This window comes from Zootoca vivipara, chromosome 4 (genome assembly GCF_963506605.1).
Source record: "Zootoca vivipara chromosome 4, rZooViv1.1, whole genome shotgun sequence".
NCBI lineage: Eukaryota > Metazoa > Chordata > Lepidosauria > Squamata > Lacertidae > Zootoca > Zootoca vivipara.
The window spans coordinates 31,220,611-31,240,072 of record NC_083279.1 but is presented as its reverse complement, the minus strand read 5'-3'; the positions used below and the strand labels follow the sequence as shown (position 1 = coordinate 31,240,072).

The window sequence follows — 19,462 nt, the reverse complement described above, 5'->3', positions numbered from 1 at the left end:
AAATCAAATCCTCTATGGCTTCTTTCTTGGCCTCTTTGACTGGGAGTTCATCGCTTTAATTCAGACACTTGGTTCTGATAGCTTTCAGAACAAAGTTTTTTTTTTTTAAAAAAAAAAAGCCCTAAGGCTTTTAGGTTGTGTCCCAAAACTATTAGAAATAATTTTTGTCTCGCGGTTTTAAAATGCTATTTGTCTTATAAGGAATGGCTGCCGTACATTTCACCAGCATGCAAAAGACATTTCTTATTTAGAATTTACTTTCATTGGAACACAAACAGGTAAGGAGGCTAAATTAATACAAACATTTGCTGTCTATATGCAAACCAATCTCTAAATTGAAATTAGCATGTGGGTGGTGCAAACTGTCTTTCCTATCAATGGCTCCAGTTGCTGTCTCAAATACTACTATATGTAATACATGCAGATAAGGGCTGAAACATAGCATTTACCTCTTCTAATTTGGAGCGTACCACTTGGTTTTTCAGCCATGCTCCTTTTTAGTTTCTAACAGATATATATTGGTGTGGCATTATGTACACAGGAACTGTTTTAATTTTAGCAATGCACTCTGAAGTATTTTCAAACAGCTGTGAACATTGCAAAAAAGATACAGATTCTCGCATGTTCCAAACTGTAAAGCGACCGTTTCGGTTTCACAATGGACTGTGCTTTATTGTGTCATGATTACGGCACATTTCTTCCTCTGCTGTGTTTCAAGAGCGGTTTAGATTAACTAGTTTAGTCTGCTACCTGAACCCTACCTGGCCAGTGATTAATCAGTCTCACCTATGGTTCATTTGAAACATACCAGTTTCAAAATGCATGGTTTTAAGATTAGGCAAAACCAGACAATGAGAAGTTGCAAAAGCTTCTTGGTTCCCTCCTTGCGGTTCTGCTGCAAGAGGGAAAATGTGTGTATTTTAAAAGTACCGTACTACTGCTTTTACTCCTGGTGGTCTCTGATGCTGTCATTACATATCCTTGTCTTTTTAAGACCTAAGCTGTTCATAAAACTGAAGGAATGTGTTGTCTCCCCGTTTATCCTTCTCTAGTCAGCTGTATAAAAAGCTTCTAGGCATAAATGTATTCCCCCACCCACCCACCCACCCCCTTTTTTAAAATATAGACTCCCCATCTGCATGTCAACCATTTGTCTTTACCAAAGACACATGCTTAAAACCTGTGCTGAACTTCATGTTTACATAGGTCAACAAGAAGTCTCTTAGTTCCCATGGAAAACAGGGCAGAGTTGCACTAATTAGGAACTACATTGGTGAAAAAGAAGATAAAAGGCATCTCTCTAATCAAAGCTGGCTTTGGTTTAAACTTACAGGGTGCCTATAATGGTTACAGCTAGCTAATGCAGGTGAACTGTTGTGTTTACTTGAAAAGCACTATAGAAATGTTTAGCAAAAGCAGGTTTGTTTCTTCATATACTGTGCAGAACAAACAAGCCTCATGCTGAACCATATGTTGTATCTAAACTTTGCCTATAATCTGTTCACACAAATGAGTGGGTGTAGACTGTATCTAATGCATCACATGAAAAGAACCTCTTTCTAGCAACAGCATTCTTCTGCTTTTTATCCATGTAGATAGTACTCCGTTGCATTGCAGCTCAAGGTTCTTTTCAGCTGGGAGAAGGGAAACTTTACGCAAGGTTCAGTGGGTTTCACCTAGTTCCATACCTTCAATGTCTGAGTAAATTAACAGGTAGCCTTGCGTTTCAGTGTACGGAACAACTAACTAATTTAGGAAAGCAGCACAAAAAGATGGCCAGGTATGTGTCAATTCACCTCTCACTCATGCAGAAATAAAGCATTTTATTTGTTAAAATTGTCATTAGTGCAATAAGTAAGTCCTAAACAAAAAAATTAGTATTTTACATGTTCACAGGTAATTTAGCAAAACATGTTTTTGGAGTCCTTTAGTATTTTTTTTAAAAAATGAAAAGGCAAATAAAAATCCACCACTGTTCTTGGTCCAAACTAGTCAAACCTAAAAACAAACGATTGTCTATACATACTGTTTAAATACATTTGTTTCTGACAAGCACTTAAAAATGACATTCCACAACAACACAGTTACAGAATTGCTCTCTTCTTAAGATGCTCCCAGGTTCCCATTTCTCCTAGAGGCCACTCCCTCTGTGGACTGCAGATCACCTACACGGCTTCCACTTTCTTCATCGTTGAAGCGTTCGTATGTGCTTGGCAAAGAGCCATTTATTCCTCTGTCATCTTTACGTAAAGACACAGGCAAGTTTGCTAGGGTGAAGTTGACATCCTTAAAGGCATGCAATAGAAATATCCCCACTATTATAGTGAGAAAGCCACTAAGAGTACCAATAACGTCGTCAGCTGCCATGTGTTGCCACTCTTTGAAGAGGATAGCAGAGCAAGTTAAAACAGATGTTGTGAAGAATACATAATAGATTGGTGTCACGAGGGAAGTGTTGAATATATCCAGGGCTCGATTTAAATAGTTGATCTGCGTGCTAACGCAGACAATAAGACTTAGCAGCAGAATCCAGAATAAAGGATGCGTCAGCACGGGCTTCCCAGCAAAAAGTTCCTTTATAGCGATGCCCAAGCCTTTTACACAGGAAACAGACAGAGCTCCAATGACTGAGCATATTGTTATGTACACAAGAATGTTGGTTTGTCCATGCCGTGGTCCCACCACAAAGATCATTATTAAGGACACAATGACAACAAATGTAGCAAAGACCACAAAACCTGCAACATAAAGAGAAATCACATCAGCCACAATTTGCGTTTTATTATTCTGTATGAGCTAAGACTTGAAGGGTCGGGGGGGGGGGAGAATCTGATGCTCAGTATAGTAATCTAGTAATATGAATGCACTGGAAGAAAAAACCCTGCCATTTTAAAGCAAAGGGAGGGGAGGGGAGAAGCTTCCTAATTTTGCAGTACTAATGCCAGAGCATGACATTTTAACATGTGATTTTAGGAGGCATAATTTTTAAATTGCTGGTTTCATTTTTTTAATAAAAAAAACAACTTGTTTTTAATGTTAATTTCTCATCGGTATTTAATGAGCATTTCAGTTTGCCTTTTGTAAAGCAGTTAGGTCTTTTAACTTCTGTTTAAAAAATGCAGTTAGCTGTGGCAGGGGAAGCACAAAGCACATAGCTGCATACTGTAAAACACAAATTTCTCTTAAAAGTGCCTGTGGTTCTTTTGAACAGTTGGGGTTGCAAACCTGAAACTAGTTTTCACACACTAGTTTTTACAATACAGTCATACCTTGGATCCTGAACTGTGACGTTTTGGCTCCCAAACGCCGCAAACTCATAAGTGATTCTTCCAATTTGCAAACATTCTTTTGGAACCCGAACATCCAACGGGGCTTCCGCAGCTTCTGATTGGCTGCAGGAGCTTCCTGCAGCCAATCAAGCTACGATTTGGTTTTCGAATGCTTTGGAAGTCGAAGGGACTTCCAGAATGGATTCTGTTTGACTTCCAAGGTATGACTGTATTCCTATGAATTGTGTATTTCTCTACTGCTCCTTGCTTTTGCCAAACAGAGTGCAGGGCTCTCTCACCTGGATCACCCAGCTTGTGGGATATTTCATTCAAAGTTTCCACTGCCTCTTCTTGGGGTGCATGAATTACCATCACAGTTGTACCCAGTACACTTAACAAACACCCAACTTTTCCATGCAGATTGAGCTTTTCATTTAAAAAGTATGATGAGAGAATGGCACTGAAACAAAAAACATAAATCCATGTTGTAAATTTGAATTGCTCCATTATTACTATTTTTAATACCAAAAACCGTCTTGGGGATTCTGACAAGACAGTCTATCTAAAAGCGCCGTGGTTTCCGTTCGGATGTCGAAAAAATCGTGAGTGCGTGGCCATTTGCCCCATTCGTAAGTCAAGGTACCACTGTATGTTTGAATTTTTAATGTTTTAAAACTACAATGATACAGTTTAGCTCCAAAAGGAGAAACACAGCAACTGGTTCATGTTTACGTTGGAATAAGAGGCTAACAGACTTCAACATGTTTTTGTGTACTCGCACATAAGTTCACACTTATTAGCAGGTGCAACCACACGGCCTCTGAAAATGCCATATTCCTTACCTTACAAGAACACTTAGAGCTCCTAAGGGAGTCACCAATGTAGCTGGTGCAAATGCATAGGCAGCAAAGTTCGCAACTTCGCCAGTTCCCACTACAAATTAAAATACAAAAGGGGACAAGTTTCAGATAAGCTTTCGAAAACTCAAGCTGACTACCCACCCCTGCAGATGAAAACCAAAATGCATAAAAAGCAGCTTTTACCAACAAGGAAATCCCTTAACAGGAAAATTCAAAGCCAACGTCTTACGAATTTTTAACACAAGAATGCCTTTCAGTTTGGGGTCACCTTTCCAGTTCTCAACGACTTGAGGAAAAATAATAATTATGGTTTCCAATACAAGGAGCGGTTTTTCAATTCCCCCTTGCAGAGTCAGAAAGTGATCTGGATTATACTGAATTGGAAGCTAGCAGAAATTGGAACTGATCATTCTCCCCAGTCGAAATGAAATCTAAACATTCAGCAGCACAAATGAATGGGTGTTTGTGTCACAACATACCATTGCCTGCCTCCAAAGCCACATCTTCCCATTTCCTCTCCAGAATTCAGCCCCATTCTGTCCTAGGGCCCTGCGTTACTTCCCCACCCGGTCTTCAAATTCTTTCACAATACCTGCACTACTTTTCTATGTTCCTTTACTGGCATCCCACGCTTAAGATCATTCTCTTCCTCCTTTGGGGGGTTCAGAGATATTGCCACATGCCACCATTGAGCCCTTGCCAGGTGGTGCTGACCTGTTCCTCACCTGGTGTGCTGCCAGAGCCCCTATGTAACATGACTGTTGGTTGCTGCTGCTGCCGCCAATCACTCACCTTACTCCCTCCCCACAGCCATGTTTTATCTAATGACAGGGGATTATTATGGGAGCCCAGCCAGCACTCAAGGTGTGCGCTGCTAAGCATCAGACACTGCATCTTTTTTGGGGGGTGGGGGGAGAATCTGCAGCTGCCTCCTGCGGAACTGCTGCAGGTTGTCTGATCCCATAAGGAGAGACCCCTCTCCCAGTGCCACCAGGTAAGCCACATCTACAGCAAAGAGGAAGTGAGATGAGTGACTGGCCCTGAAGTGCCAAGCTTCTCAAGGTCACACGAGGTCAGTGATGGACCCTTCTGAGCCCCCAGTCGGTGCCAACTCTCAATGCAGTCTTGACTGGGTTCACAGAAAACCAAAGAGGACTTTTTTTAAAAAAAGTAAAAGTTTTTTTAAAAAGTAAATTAGTGTAACTTACTTGACAAGAGTCCAGCCCACCAGAGCCACTCTTTAAGGTATGCATGGCCACCTTGTCCTAGTGTTTTAAGAAAAGGGGGGGGGAAACAAGTTACTGTGGTACACAATAGATGCTACTATTATATTTTAGGTTTTTAAAGGTCCAGGATTTTTTTAAAAAAATACGATACTAGTCAATAAAAGCCTTTTTATTACGATGACTGAAATACTTTTAAAAAATAGTTCTCGAATAATGTTGCTTTGCCCAATCCACGGTGCTCGAAAACTCCAAGATTTGGATATTAATATTGCTACCATCTTTTACTCTATTTACAAGGCAGCCCTCAGGATGCTGGAAAAAGCTTTGCAATATTTCACATTACATGCATGCACTGATGTAATGCAGCTCACAAATGTCTGTCTTCCAAGGAGAACACTCCTACAGTGAAATGAAGGAGCTTCTGTGCAATAAAGCCCTGACTCTTCTGTGAGTGAAAATACAGTATCCAAAGCTAGGGTTACCTGACATAGTTTCAGATTAGATATATTTGCATTATGCATGGACATATGTTGCCAGAATCATTGAAATGTAGTTGTAAGGGACCCTGATGGTCATCTAGCCCAACCCCCTGCAACACAGGAAATTAATAAAATAGGGGTAATTTCCTTAGCATTGGCTTTGTGTAACTTTCTATTCCTTGCATTTTGTTATATTCCAAAAAGATTGTTTTTAAAATGCAAATCTGTGTATCGGCCCAAAGGGGGGGGGGAAGTACTGAATATACGAATTCATTACAACATTTCTACATTGGAATGCTGAAGTCTATCGTAAGCCCAAAGAATTTTTGGATGGGCAGAACTAGCTGCTTCGTCATTTGGATAAAAGCCAGGTCTCTCCAAGGTCAGATAATGAAACCTTCCTTCTCTACTCAACAACGTCGATTTCCACTTTTATTTTAATCCTATTTTTCAACTGGCAAAAGCAAAAAATATTCAGAAAACATTAGGTATGCAGTTTGCATAGAAGCCTCTTCTTTGGGCCACCATTTTCCTTGACCATGAAACCTCACAAACCATTGTTGCATCCCCACCTCTTTAAGGAATTTAAGGACCCATATGTTTTTAAAAGGTTTGTTAACATTTTGTTTGACAAAACAAAACTATAGAACTATGAAATTCCACAATTTTATATCTACCACGGAGATCTCAGAGCAGTACAAGTTTGTGTGTGTCAGGTAGGAGCTTTTGCTGCCACGTAAGCAGAGTAGGTACGAATTTGCATCATGAAAAGCTCGACCATCCTTCCAAAATGTACGCATGCTAGCATTGATAATATGCAAATTGTTTGAAATATGCATGTTTCAAAATAGTTAAAGGCTTTAAAAACAGCTGAAGTTAACCCAATTTGTTTACTCTGTAACATGAAAATACAGTGATGCAGCATACTCAGATAGGAAGACCATTTAGTTGAAGGGAATCATTACACTACAGAGATAAACACAAGATTCACGAGACACTTTTAAACACCAAGCAGAAAAAGTTAAGCTTCAAGGAAACCCCAAAATCAATACCATAAAATATTTGCATAAATAAGAGCAAAATGCATGTGTGCTTGCAGACATCCTGAGTTTGATGTGTCCTTGTGAAGGGGTTAGGGGGTTGGTTTTTAGAATTGAGTCAAAATATAGGCGTTGGGCACAGACATGCTACGGTTAGTGAAACACGACTGGAGAGCCAGGGGACGGTGTTACTTCACTCCTTGGACACTGTAAATAGTGCTGAAGAGTTATATCCCAGCTTGTCTACCACATGCTTCCATTGTGAACACTATAAGGAGTAACATTTCAGCCCATATGTATGAAATTCCTACACTGCAGGGGGGTGGACTAGATGACTCTTGGTGTACCTTCCAACTCTAGAATCTGCCACATGGTTCTCAGCTGTGGAGAAGCAGAATCTCCTTTCCTGCATTATGTCAAGCTGTACCCCATCTCCCACTTTTTAACTCTCTTAAAACCAAAAGGGTGCAAACTGGCTCTTTTTAATTAAAAAAAATGTAGTGGGGATTCTCAGAATTCTGTCCCATATGCTAAATTCTGCATACAATTGTAGAAGACTTCGTATGAAAGATTTTGTATACGCTTCAAGTTACAGGCAAGGTCTCGGCTCAAAGTTCATGTTTCCCCTCAAACATGTTTCCCCCCGTTCAAACAAACTTGTACCTGCTCTCATGGAGCCCTTCCTAGCCAATCGAAGGAGACCTTTCTTCTTCAGGATGAAACTCCCACCAATGAAAAGGCTGGAGCTCATTGCCAATACCAGACCAATGTAAAAATCATATCTTCCGCTACCCTCAATCATTTCGTCAGTTGCTGAAGCATTCCAGACCGTCACATTGATCAAGGAGCACAGCTGTTGCTGGTACTGGAGGCAAGGCGATGCTGAATTGAAACCTAAAAACAAAAAAAAGTATATAATTACAATAAGGCTCAGCAAGAGAGACAGTTCTTCTGTGCATGATGTATGCCCCAGCCCAAGTTTCCGAATTTGCTTCAGTGGAAGGGACAGCCATACCACACATCCCTCTGTCCTCCACTGAAACAAGTGAAATCCCCTGAGGGCAAATGGTCTCCATGCGCAAAATGGCGGGTCGGGTTACAAACTTTTCGGGTTACGAACTGCGACCTGGAACGGATCGTGTTCGTAACCCGAGGTACTACTGTATATGTTTACCAGATTCAAGGTTCCAAGGATCTTACTATATTTTCCTGGAGACAGGATATATTAGGTACCTCCCATCTTCATTTTATCACAAAAAAATTGTGTTCAATTTCCTAACATGATATGATGCACACAGTTCAGGTTGGTGAGCTTGAACGATGACAGAAGAAGAAGAAGAAGAAGAAGAAAGAAGAAGAAGAAGAAGAAGAGTAGTTTGGATTTGATATCCTGCTTTATCACTACCCTAAGGAGTCTCAAAGTGGCTACCATTCTCCTTTCCCTTCCTCCCCCACAACAAGAACTCTGTGAGGTGAGTGGGACTGAGAAACTTCAGAGAAGTGTGACTAGCCCAAGATCACCCAGCAGTTGCATGTGGAGGAGCGGAGACGCGAACCCGGATCCCCAGATTATGAGTCTACTGCTCTTGACCACTACGCCACACTGACACCTTTCCAAGTATAGGTTTGTGGGCCTGTGCAAGGTGACGCACCCCATGAATGCCTTGTGCAGAACCCCAGCCATGCAACCTACAGCATTTATTTATTTATGATTATTTCCCGGTGTACAACTTCTAAATTGGCAGTGACGCCATAACCACAAGTCCTGTCTAGATAATCCTGAGGATTAAATTTTGCAACACCCTGGAAGGTTTACACTTATTTGTACGCTGTGAATAATTGCACTAATACATTGGTAGACTTTCCTTCAAAGTACAAGGTTAAGCAATCTTGCAGCTTCAAACAAATTCATTCTGGAACCTCATTTACAAATGCCAGGCGTGGCAAGAATCAACACCAAAGAGTAGGACATGTATAGTTCCCAGGCAATACTGCACCCCAGGCACCCCCAAACTCGGCCATCCAGATGTTTTGGGGCTACAATTCCCATCATCCCTGACCACTGGTCCTGTTAGCTAGGGATGATGGGAGTTGTATTCCCAAAACATCTGGAGAGCAGAGTTTGGAGATGCCTGCTTCAGCCACATGACAAAGATAAATAATAATGAAGGTGAACAAGAAGCCTCTTGCAGATTTCTGAAGCAGCTCCACATATGAAAGAGGAAGAAAATCCCAGACTGAAAGAAACATGCACTGTATTGTATTGATCAGCTGCACTGTTCAGAAACATTTATCTTCTTCTTATAATTAGCTTCCTTTTAAACTTTGAAGAAAACAAGTTGTCTTTCTGTTTTAAACACACCAGGGCTTTTCTTTGCCTATACAGTACTTGCATAACTCTTAGTTCTGTAGGAAGTGCACTTATTCCATATACCGAGATTAAACCATTGTTACAAATGGCTCCAAATGCCAGAATTTATTCTTCAGCAAAATACAGAAGTCTCAAAACAACTGTGTTGGCCCTGCCATTCTACACCTAATCATGTCTGCAAAAGTCCAACTGAATTAAATGGGGGTTATTCCCAGATAAGTAGCGTTAGGATTTCAAGTCTACGTATTCCACATTAAAAAAGAAAAGTTGTGACTCCTTCCCTCATTTTCTGTCACATGAAGGACAAGGTTTTGTTCAGGCTAGCAACTGTGCCTTATTCTTTCAAAAGAAAGTAAAATTCATTTCCTAAAGATAGAACAACCATTACTTATTCTGAAATGCCATTGTTCAAGTCTTCCTGCATTATTTTTAAAACACACCCAAGGTTCAGCCTTGCACATATAGATCCCTCCAAAAACAGGTTGCAGTTCTACGTTACACACATGTTGCTATCTTAACTGCAATAGATACATTTTGTGCTTCCACCTATCTAGTTTTCTGTGTGATCTTTACAAAACACACCCTTACCTTTGTGACATTTTACAGACATTTCTTTAAGCCATTTGTCTTCCATCTCACTAAGCAAATAGGCTACACTGAAAAAGAAAGAATGTCAATCCGCAGTAACTTTGTATCAAGCTCCCCTAATTTGCTTACAGGTTGTGGGCTCTTTCTTTCTTTCTTTCTTTCTTTCTTTCTTTCTTTCTTTCTTTCTTTCTTTTTCTTTCTTTCTTTCTTGTACAGTCATACCTCGGTTTAAGTACGCCTCGGTTTGAGTATTTTCAGTTTAAGTACTCCGCGGACCCGTCTGGAACGGATTAATCCACTTTCCATTACTTTCAATGGGAAAGTTCGCTTCAGGTTAAGTACGCTTCAGGTTAAGTACAGACTTCCGGAACCAATTGTGTACTTAAACCGAGGTACCACTGTAAAGCTATTTACAGAAAGTGCTTTCCCCTCTTCTACAGTGGGGTTCAAAGACTAATAGGTGCTGTATTAGTATTTTCAGGGTTTTTTCCCTACAGTCAAATATCCTGAACTATGTTTGCTGTTTAATTTCAGCACAAAAAGGCCAGTTCAGCCCTGTGACATCAAACCAAAGTTTAAAATTACCTGCAGTAGCCACAGCAAGCCTTAACCAACCCATTGCTCTTTCACATGCAAGAGGAGATTGAAAAGCTTCCATCTTCAATGCAAAATGAACCAGAGTTCCCTGTTGTATCTGAACTCTGGATGTAGTTTAAAATCTCCAGTTACTGAGTAAACTAGGATCATAAAACCATGGTTTGATACTCTTCTGTCTGACGTAACTAGAATCTGAGCTAACCAGATACTCCCAAGTTCAGAAGCAGTATTAAATGATACTTTTGTTGAGGTATTACAATTTAGATTTGTAAGAAGTTTCAAGAGAGATATCAATGAATAACTGAATACAGGAAGCAACAACACTAACCATACATTTCTAGCCCAAATCAGTATTGTTTTGTGTTAAACACCTACATTCTAGCAGATCACATAAACAGATTTTTAAAACAGCAGTTAAGACAGCCTGTTTTTTAAACCATAAAATAAGATCTCTAAATATCACAGCTTTCAAGCAAAAACTAGAAAGTAATGGGTTTTTCCCCCCAAACCAGGCTTCTAAAATTATATCCTCATGCACCGCAGCATTCACTGTGAATTCCTACATTACTCATGCTGATCTGAATTTGTAAATGTTCCCAATACAAAAACAAGTTACCAACTTTACTGCGAAAAATTCCTTTGAAGGTAATGTTAAGAATTCTAGACCCCTAAACATTCTTACTGAGCATGCATCATAAAAGGCAGAATGTTAGAATGCTAACAGTAATCGAGTGTACTTTGCATGCATGGTTCATCTCACTTTTCCTAAAGATGCCTCCATTATTCTGGAGAAGCTCAAAGCGATACACAGACAGCCACCTGGGGGTATGGACTTGAGGAATCCTCCTCATTAATGCTTACATGTCCCAGGAACACCCAGGTTATCTACTCTGTATCACAAGATAGCAGATCCCCAATACTGCTGTTGCCTCTAGCCCCACTTCAGTTTCTGCCTTCCAAACTGTCCCCATTCCTATGCTTAACCTGTAGGGAAGTATCTTAAGAAGTGTGCATGCACACGAAAGTTCATACCAATGACAAACTTAGTTGGTCTCTAAGGTGCTACTGGAAGGAATTTTTTTTATTTTTTTTCGACTACGTCAGACCAACACGGCTACCTACCTGTAACTGTAGGGAAACAGTGAAGCTACAACAAAACATATCCTGTTGAAAGCTGGGGCTGCTTCATGATAGGAAAGGACTGGAACAACATTTTCGGTCACTATGAAGTACAACAGGGTGAGGAGCTGGATCTGTCTGGCAGCCCCTAGTCCTTATCCTCCTCATGCCCTGCAAGTCAAGTTTGACATGTGGGCAGTTACCCACCTGCCATTCACTTGACATCACGGCGACTCATTTCTGCCTGTGCAGTTTGAAATCAAACCATGTGGGCCTTTGCTAACGCCACTTTTACCTGCCAGACACCAGACATGATATAAAATATCAGACATAGGGCAACGAGTGGTGTTTGGCCAAAATGGCCTGGCAGGCCTAATTGGGGCCATGGGCAAAGGTTCCCCCACCTTGGAAGTAGAATGTAATATATACCATATGTTTCTCATTTTTGTTTCCCCTAAACCACGGGTGAGAAGGCAATGCTTCTCCCAATGTCGCTGGACTACCACTACAAATCATCACTGATGGCCATTCTTGGCTTGAGCTGATGGCAGTTGGTGTCTGGAAGTGTCTGAAGGGTTAATAATAATAATAATTTAGTATTTATATCCCACTCATCTGGCAGGGTTTCCCCAGCGACTCTGGGCGGCTCCCAACAGAATTAATGATAATAAAAAAGCGATAAAACATCAGGCATTAAAAACTTCCCTAAACAGGGCTGCCTTCAGATGTCTTCTAAAAGTCAAATAGTTGTTTATTTCCTTTACATCTGATGGGAATGCGTGCCACAGGGTGGGTGGCACTACCGAGAAGGCCCTCTGCCTGGTTCTCTGTAACCTCACTTCTCGCAGTGAGGGAACCACCAGAAGGCCCTCAGAGCTGAACCTCAATGTGTGGGCAGAACGATGGGGGCAGAGACGCTCCTTCAGGTATACTGGGCCGAAGCCATTTAGGGGTTATCCTTGCTTTAAGCAAATACTGGTCCTTCCAATTCTAAGCTATCAAACAATTGCCTACTGAAGAAAAACACAACACATTTGTTTTCTAGAGTACCTAACTAGACTTATTAAGGAATGATTTACAACCTGTAAAACTCAGAAGTTCCTATGATGCTAACCTACCTCCTTTAAAATGGCAAAGAAAAAATTGGGTAACCGAATCATACAAATCACGTGGAAAATATATCCTTAACTCTGCTCCTTTGAACTCCCTTATCAGTACCAGTTCCCCTTGACAGCTTTTCACTGCTCTGTAATAAATCACTCTGCTCCATTTTCAACAAATTATGGAAGAAATAATTATGAAAGCTAAGGAAACAAAGGTGATCCACATGTATACGGTCGAGCAAAAACTTTAATTGGGACCAACCAAAATATCACAACACTGTGGGCAAGCTTTTGAGTTCTCTAGAAGTCTTTCAACATACAATATATTACACAATGAATGGGGGCAGGAGAAGAAATAACCAAAACAAATTAAGAGTAGATATTGTAGGCTCTGTTCCAAGATGGGGACTACAGACTGAGCACTACCCCCTTTCAGGTGCTGATGTTGACAGATGACAGATTTACGATTCTGGCTGTTCCAGTTGCTGAGAAATTTAAGTTATGCTTCCTGCTGATCAAGTAGTTTTACTACAGCAAACATAAAAGTATTAATATTAATTATAGTTTAAATGCTTTCAAGCCTACACAGTCAGATGCAGCCACAAACTTTCAGGTGCTGGGCAAAATTAAAACACATTGGAAGTGTCAGCAATCCAATCCCCAATGCGAGACCAATTTTCACTACTTCTACAAATAGTGCTAGCTTAGCGTATTTATAAAGCCACTGTACTTCAGCTGCATAGAACATTTTTACTGTATCTTAACAAAGCAACTTTTGTCTGGACGCATTACAAGATTATAGAAAGCCCTTCATGACTATGTCACATGACACTCTTGTACAAGGCGTATCACAAAGGGAAGCTAGGACCATTACAGCTTTGAGAATCTGCACAATGAAGTGCTACTAACCTCTAGTACAGGCATCCCCAAACTGCAGCCCTCCAGATGTTTTGGCCTACAGCTCCCATAATCCCTAGCTAACAGGACCAGTGGTCGGGGAAGATGGGAATTGTAGTCCAAAACATCTGGAGGGCTGAAGTTTAGGGATGCCTGCTTTAGTATCTCATACAACACCATGAGGGAAGAATATTGCTTTAGGTACAAAGTGTTTAACGTGCTGAGCTAGCAGGACTGATTAGTAATTTACATACAGAGGACAGTCTCTAATATATGTTTTGTCTCTAGGTGGTGGGGCCTTTGAAAGCACCTTGGGCCTGGAAGATCTTAGGCAGCCAGCATAATTCCCACAAAACAGACTGTACATTATTATGCTCACTTCCATATACATGCTGCAGTTCACTTTTTGATGTCAATTGGAGCTTTCTTCAATGTCAGCTTCATTCAGTATTCTACAGTAGTCCACCCATAAGGTTGCAAAACTATTAATATGTACGGGCACTTTGCTTGAACAAAACTGATGTTTTAAATTATGTTTCTGTGGATCTTGACTTGATTTTATCCTTATATGCTACACTCTGCCTTCCATTTTTTAAAATGAAAATCCAGGTTAATTATGTGCAATAAATAAAATTATTATTAGTTAAAGTACTTTATGCTGCTTTTCTGGGCAAATGCACATCCAAAACAACTTACAACCAAAATAAAATATTAAAAGTAGTATGAAATTTTAAAAAGCCACAAGTCAACACTTAACAACAACAACATTCTCTCTGGTTCTGTTATATTATTATGGAGTCAGACCATCATCAGATCAAGCATCAGATCAACCGATCCCCCAAAACAGGCTTATATCAAGTGCATTACGATTATCCACCAGACGTGCTTTACCTCATCCACTTGGCAAAAACTTCAGTACTAGAACAACCACACCTAGGTATTTAATCTCAATGCAAACTAGGTGTCTTGAGCTGATTGACAATGCCCAAACTTTTCCAGCAAGTGCTATGTAGCAACAGCAGAAACCCCACAAATAATCAATTCCTGTGGTTCTCAACTCAGCTCCCAATTTACCACATTCTGCACAGGGTCTGACAGAACCAATTCAAACCAGGTATAAGCAGACTTCAAACTTGTGAGTTCTACTTTGTTTGGGTTTTTTGTTTTTTTACTAAATCCCCGAAATCTACCAATTCAACCCAGCAGCAAAACACAGACTCTACAAGTTAAGGAGTCCAGGGTTAAGCATGCAATCAGGAACACATAAAGCAGGCAGGAAATACCTTGTGGTTTTTCAGTGAAAGACGGAGTAGAATTATAACAAATAATAAAATAACGGCAACTGTAAAAGCAGCAGCACAGCTACTAGCAATAAGCAACACACACGGCAGAAAAAATAATATTAAAAGTTTTCTAACAGCCAGTAAAAGCTTACCGAAATAGCAGTCTTCACCAGCTAGCATTAGGAGATAGCTAGGCAGGCTTCAGAGGGCAATGAATTCACCCCACGGCAACGCAGTGGAGAAGACCCTGCAACTCACTCTTGGATTTTGCTTTGGCAAAGGATGGCATATCACCTTCACTTCTTGAGCAGTGTAAGGTAAGGCACTGATCTTCAACTGGTGGTCCTGGACCCACTACTGAGTCACCATACACCCAAAAGCAGGTTACAATGCCACCACCATATTGGGAAAATAAATAGAGGTGTGTCACAAGTCTGTTTGAGCTAAAGGTGGGTCTTAGGGCTTAAAAAGACTGAAGACTAATGCCCTAAAAGGATATTAGACCCACAATATCGACATACAGCCACTCAAACTATGAGAAGAAATTATTCATCCCATGGCTCATTCCTTAAGCACCACAACTTACTAGAACAGGACCAGGAAGGAACCTAGAGCCTTTAATGATCTTAATGAACTGAGGTAAGAGTTATAAAGCCAGACTTCCAAGGAAGGGTGGCTGTAGTTCCTAGAGCTCCTTCGCCTACGCCATCCTACCTCAGCCTTGGTCTTAAAAATAATAATCAGATTGCTAAATCTCCAAACTACAACCGCGTCAGCCTGCACTCGCGAAATGCGTATTTACGCGGAAGTCGCTCCCCTGGGTGACGCGCCACTCACTCCACTCACTTATTTTTACTCAAGAGTAAACCCGTTGACATGAGTGGCCATGCCTAACCCGGCTCCATTCATTCCAGCAGGCCTGCTCTCTGCGTAAAAGTTAAGTTGACATCACATCCCACCGAAGTGGAACAACTCCCGGGTAAGTGCGCACCATGCAACGGCCACAACAATATTGTGGCGGGCGAGGACTCTCTCTCTGGGTGCGTGTGTGCCGTGTAATCGCCGGCTCCGTGCAAGCGCCACACAAATCTTCTTGCAACCACCATCCCCTCCGCTTTGCACGCTCCGCGCGACGCCGGGCAACTAAAGCAAAGCGCCGCTCGGCGAGGGGCAGGGGGCGGGCCGTGCGCGGGGCGCGCGGGATCCGGCTCCGCGTCGCTGCGGGGAGACGGAGAGAAGCCACCCGCCGGAGGCCCAAGCCCAGTTACCTGCAACGGCGGCGCCTCTTTCTTCCTCATATCCCGCCCGCCACGGCCGGCGCAGCGGCGTCGGAGAGGAGCAGCGGCAGCGGAGGAGGAAGAGGCGTCGGAGGAGGAGGAGGCCGAGGGGAAGCCAAGGGCCCTTGCCAAGCGCGCGCCGCCGTCGCCATGGGGAAAGCCCCGCTCAGGTGCTGGGCTGCTCTGCGCCGTCGCCCGCCCTCCGCGCAAATCCACGCGAGAAACTCCGCCGGCGCCCTTGCTCCCCTCCCTTGGCACGCCAGGAGGAAAGGGAGGAGCGAAGAGCCGGGCGGAAGCTGCCTCACCAAAGGGATATGTTTGTGGGGTGGGGAGGAATGTCACGTGAGAGTTTCCCCCTCTCCTCCTTCCGGGAAGGTGTGTGGGGGTGGGCAAATGGGGTAAGGGAGACATCCAAGCTTGCAATGCACATCTGCTCAGGAGTAGTGCGAAGTACGCGCGAATTCTGGAGCAGGGGCTTTGTTTGTTTATTACATTCCTATTGCATTTATTTATATTGCATTTATATTCCAACAAGGGAGGTTCAAGGTGGCGTGCAGAGTTTCCCCCCGGCCCACCCCTCCCGTTTTATCTTCACATCAACCCTGTGAGGCAGGCTGAGCACCAGTGACTGGCCCATGGTCAAACCCAGGTGTGGAGTGGGGATTAGAACCCTGATCTCCCAGCCTGACCACTTACACCCCACTGGCTGTACTTGATATAGGGTCCGGCTGCCGCTCTCGACTGACTGCGAAACGGCACGTGCCGCAAACGGGCGGCTTTGCAGTCGCTTTGTCCTTGATTTCAAGTACAGGTGTGCCCTTGACCGCTAAACACCTGATGGCTAATGCGTGCGTGTTTCCAGTGGAATTCCCATCTACAGAAAACATACCGAAACGGGTTGGACTAGATGACCCTGGGGTCTCCTTCCAACCGTACAATTCTGTGATTATCATGGACCCATAAAACATTAAAAAGTGTGCATGCACACGAAAGCTCATACCAATGACAAACTTAGTTGGTCTCTAAGGTGCTACTGGAAGGATTTTTTATTTATTTTGTTCCATAAAACAGGAAAGAGCTAAGCTTGCTATTTGCCCTTCTCACTGAGAGTTGTTTATTCTGTCTCCTGGGGCTACTGCTTTTGTCTGGCCGGCATCTAATTGCTTAAGGGCAGAGTTCATTTGAGAAATATGAGCTCGCAGTTTAAGCACCTGATACAATGTAAGATAGTGGAAAAAGTTAGCCTGGAGGGTTTCAGACCTCATTAAAGAGGTTTAGTCAGTGGACTGTAAACTGTAGATCCTCTCTCGGGTGAAAAGGAAAATTAGGGGAAGAGCACAACATGGACACACATATGTAATTGGGGGTCAGAATAAGCCCTAGGACAGTGCATGGGGGCCATGGGAAAGATAAAGGGGCGATAGTTCTGTATGGCAAGCAGAAATCATAATAGTGCAACATCTAATTCCTAAGTTTCTTTTACCTTAAAAGATTTATGATGGCTTGTCCAGTCCCTTATTCAAGATCACTGTGACAACCTAAATAGGCATAATGGGATATCTCCATGGTATAGTCATGCACTAGTGTAATGAATGTGTCGGTGCATTTTAATTATTTCAAATTAAAAGTTATTGTTAGCTGTGCCTTGTGTTTGTTTGTCACTCTCTCTACTGCTACATCTGCTGCTTAGGAGCTGGTAACTTTCTCAAGCTGCTTGCATACTCCAGCCAGCATCTAAATCATGAATAATTCGCCCTACCTTTCGCACACCAGGTGCCTCTGCATGTAACCTGAAGTGCTCTCTCCCACTGCATAATTCAGAGGTGGCTTCCTTACCTTACTTTTCAGCCAGCTTCAAAAACTGCTGTTGCCATTTCACAGTCAGTTCTGGTTCTAAAAACGAGCGGAATCTCGTTAACAAGCCCAGTTCATGTCTACAAAAGTTCGGACATGCATTCAGAGTTTTCCTGCTATGGCATTGCAACCACTCCACCACGCCCCAGTTAAACGCCCATATTATTAATCCTCTATTACAGGGCCACAAAAAGTATATGCCATTCCTGTGACTTGCACTGCAACTGCTACATGTTTGGGGTCAGATAAGTCATTTGTCATGTCATTTGGCCTTGTATCGCTGTTTTGTTTTTAATTTCTGGCAGGAGGGGGCACTAAGCTGCGCAGAAGAATCGGCCATCAAGCTGCTCCTGTTGCCACAGTTCTGAACAGTGAAAGAAAAGGGGAAGAAGCCTTAAGGCACTGAAGGTGTAATGTTTGCCAAGGCGAAGTCCGAACACTGAAAACAGGTTTTAGAGCTAAGCCCCAATTTAAATTAAGCCATAAAAGTGAATGATAAGATTACTTAAGTACCAGGGTTTGTCACATCCCACTGCTAGTAGGTTAGCGCCTTAGGTAGGTTATAAACATTTTCTTATCTTTGTGAAGGAAAAACAATTAGTGGTTTTGACTGGAGGATTAGGAGAAAGCCTGCTAGTGACTCTGTGAATTATAATACTCTCCTCAAAAGGCAACAGAGCTACGAAGAAAAATCTCAAAGCAAACACTGAGCTAGAATTTTTTTTTTATTTTAAAACATTACACATTAATAAATAGGTCTGTTGTCAGAATCCTTAATAAATAGCCTTTGCTAATTTAAAAGGCAAATACAACATGCCTATAACTACATATTGTTTTAAAGCAAAGCTAAGGATATTGAGCATTTAACAAATCTATATACACATTGTTTTGGAAGCTAATAAAATAGTCCTCTTTAGTCTGCCTGAAGTAACTATATTGCAACACAAAAGCATTTAAGCAATCAAGCCCATAGCATTTGAGGTTTGCTCCCTTTTCCATTATTTGAATCTGCATTTTGATTTGAAGCCCACCAGCCAACACTACTTCTACTACAAGAGAGAACAGAAGACTATTTCACCTCTAGGTCAGGGATGGGGAACCTGTGGCTCTTCCAGGTGTTGGACTCCAGGTCCCATCAGCCCCAGCCAGTGTGCTGTAGTCCAGAAACATCTGGAGGAATACAGGTGCCCCACACCTGTTGGTGTGGCTCTATGTAAGAAGCCCCCCCCCCAAGTGCAAACCTATATGCCAACTGTGTGTTCAAAGAGCTCTGAAATCTTTAAAGTCCTCCATTTATATTAGAAAGTGCAAGTGGTCCATCATGCAAGTACAGTCCAACTCTCAGTACAGTTTATAGGGCCTCTTTATTTTATCTTAATAAAATGGAATCACAGCTTCCATTTCAAAATTCAGTGTATTTGACTTTGTAGCTAGTTTTTCCCCCAGTATCACTACATTTAGCATAAACCAAGTTTATTACTAAGATAGTTTCATATAAA

At 42.0% G+C, this 19,462-nt stretch overlaps 1 protein-coding gene across 3 annotated transcripts; it reads right to left on the bottom strand.

Moving 5' to 3' along the window:
- Positions 1-1,799: 1,799 nt before the first annotated feature.
- Positions 1,800-16,374, bottom strand: NIPA2 (NIPA magnesium transporter 2). 3 transcript variants are annotated; one of them, XM_035116316.2, is made up of 6 exons: positions 16,101-16,374; positions 7,538-7,768; positions 5,338-5,394; positions 4,112-4,202; positions 3,569-3,729; positions 1,800-2,738 (listed from the first exon to the last, which is right to left on the bottom strand). In XM_035116316.2, the coding sequence occupies exons 2-6, from the start codon at positions 7,674-7,676 to the stop codon at positions 2,104-2,106; spliced, it is 1,083 nt and encodes a 360-aa protein (XP_034972207.1). In that variant the 5' UTR covers positions 7,677-7,768; positions 16,101-16,374; the 3' UTR covers positions 1,800-2,103. The 3 variants fall into 3 exon arrangements, with proteins under 3 accessions (XP_034972207.1, XP_034972208.2, XP_034972206.1); XM_035116317.2 differs by lacking the exon at positions 16,101-16,374 and adding an exon at positions 14,985-15,972; XM_035116315.2 differs by lacking the exon at positions 16,101-16,374 and adding an exon at positions 10,419-11,953.
- Positions 16,375-19,462: the final 3,088 nt, after the last annotated feature.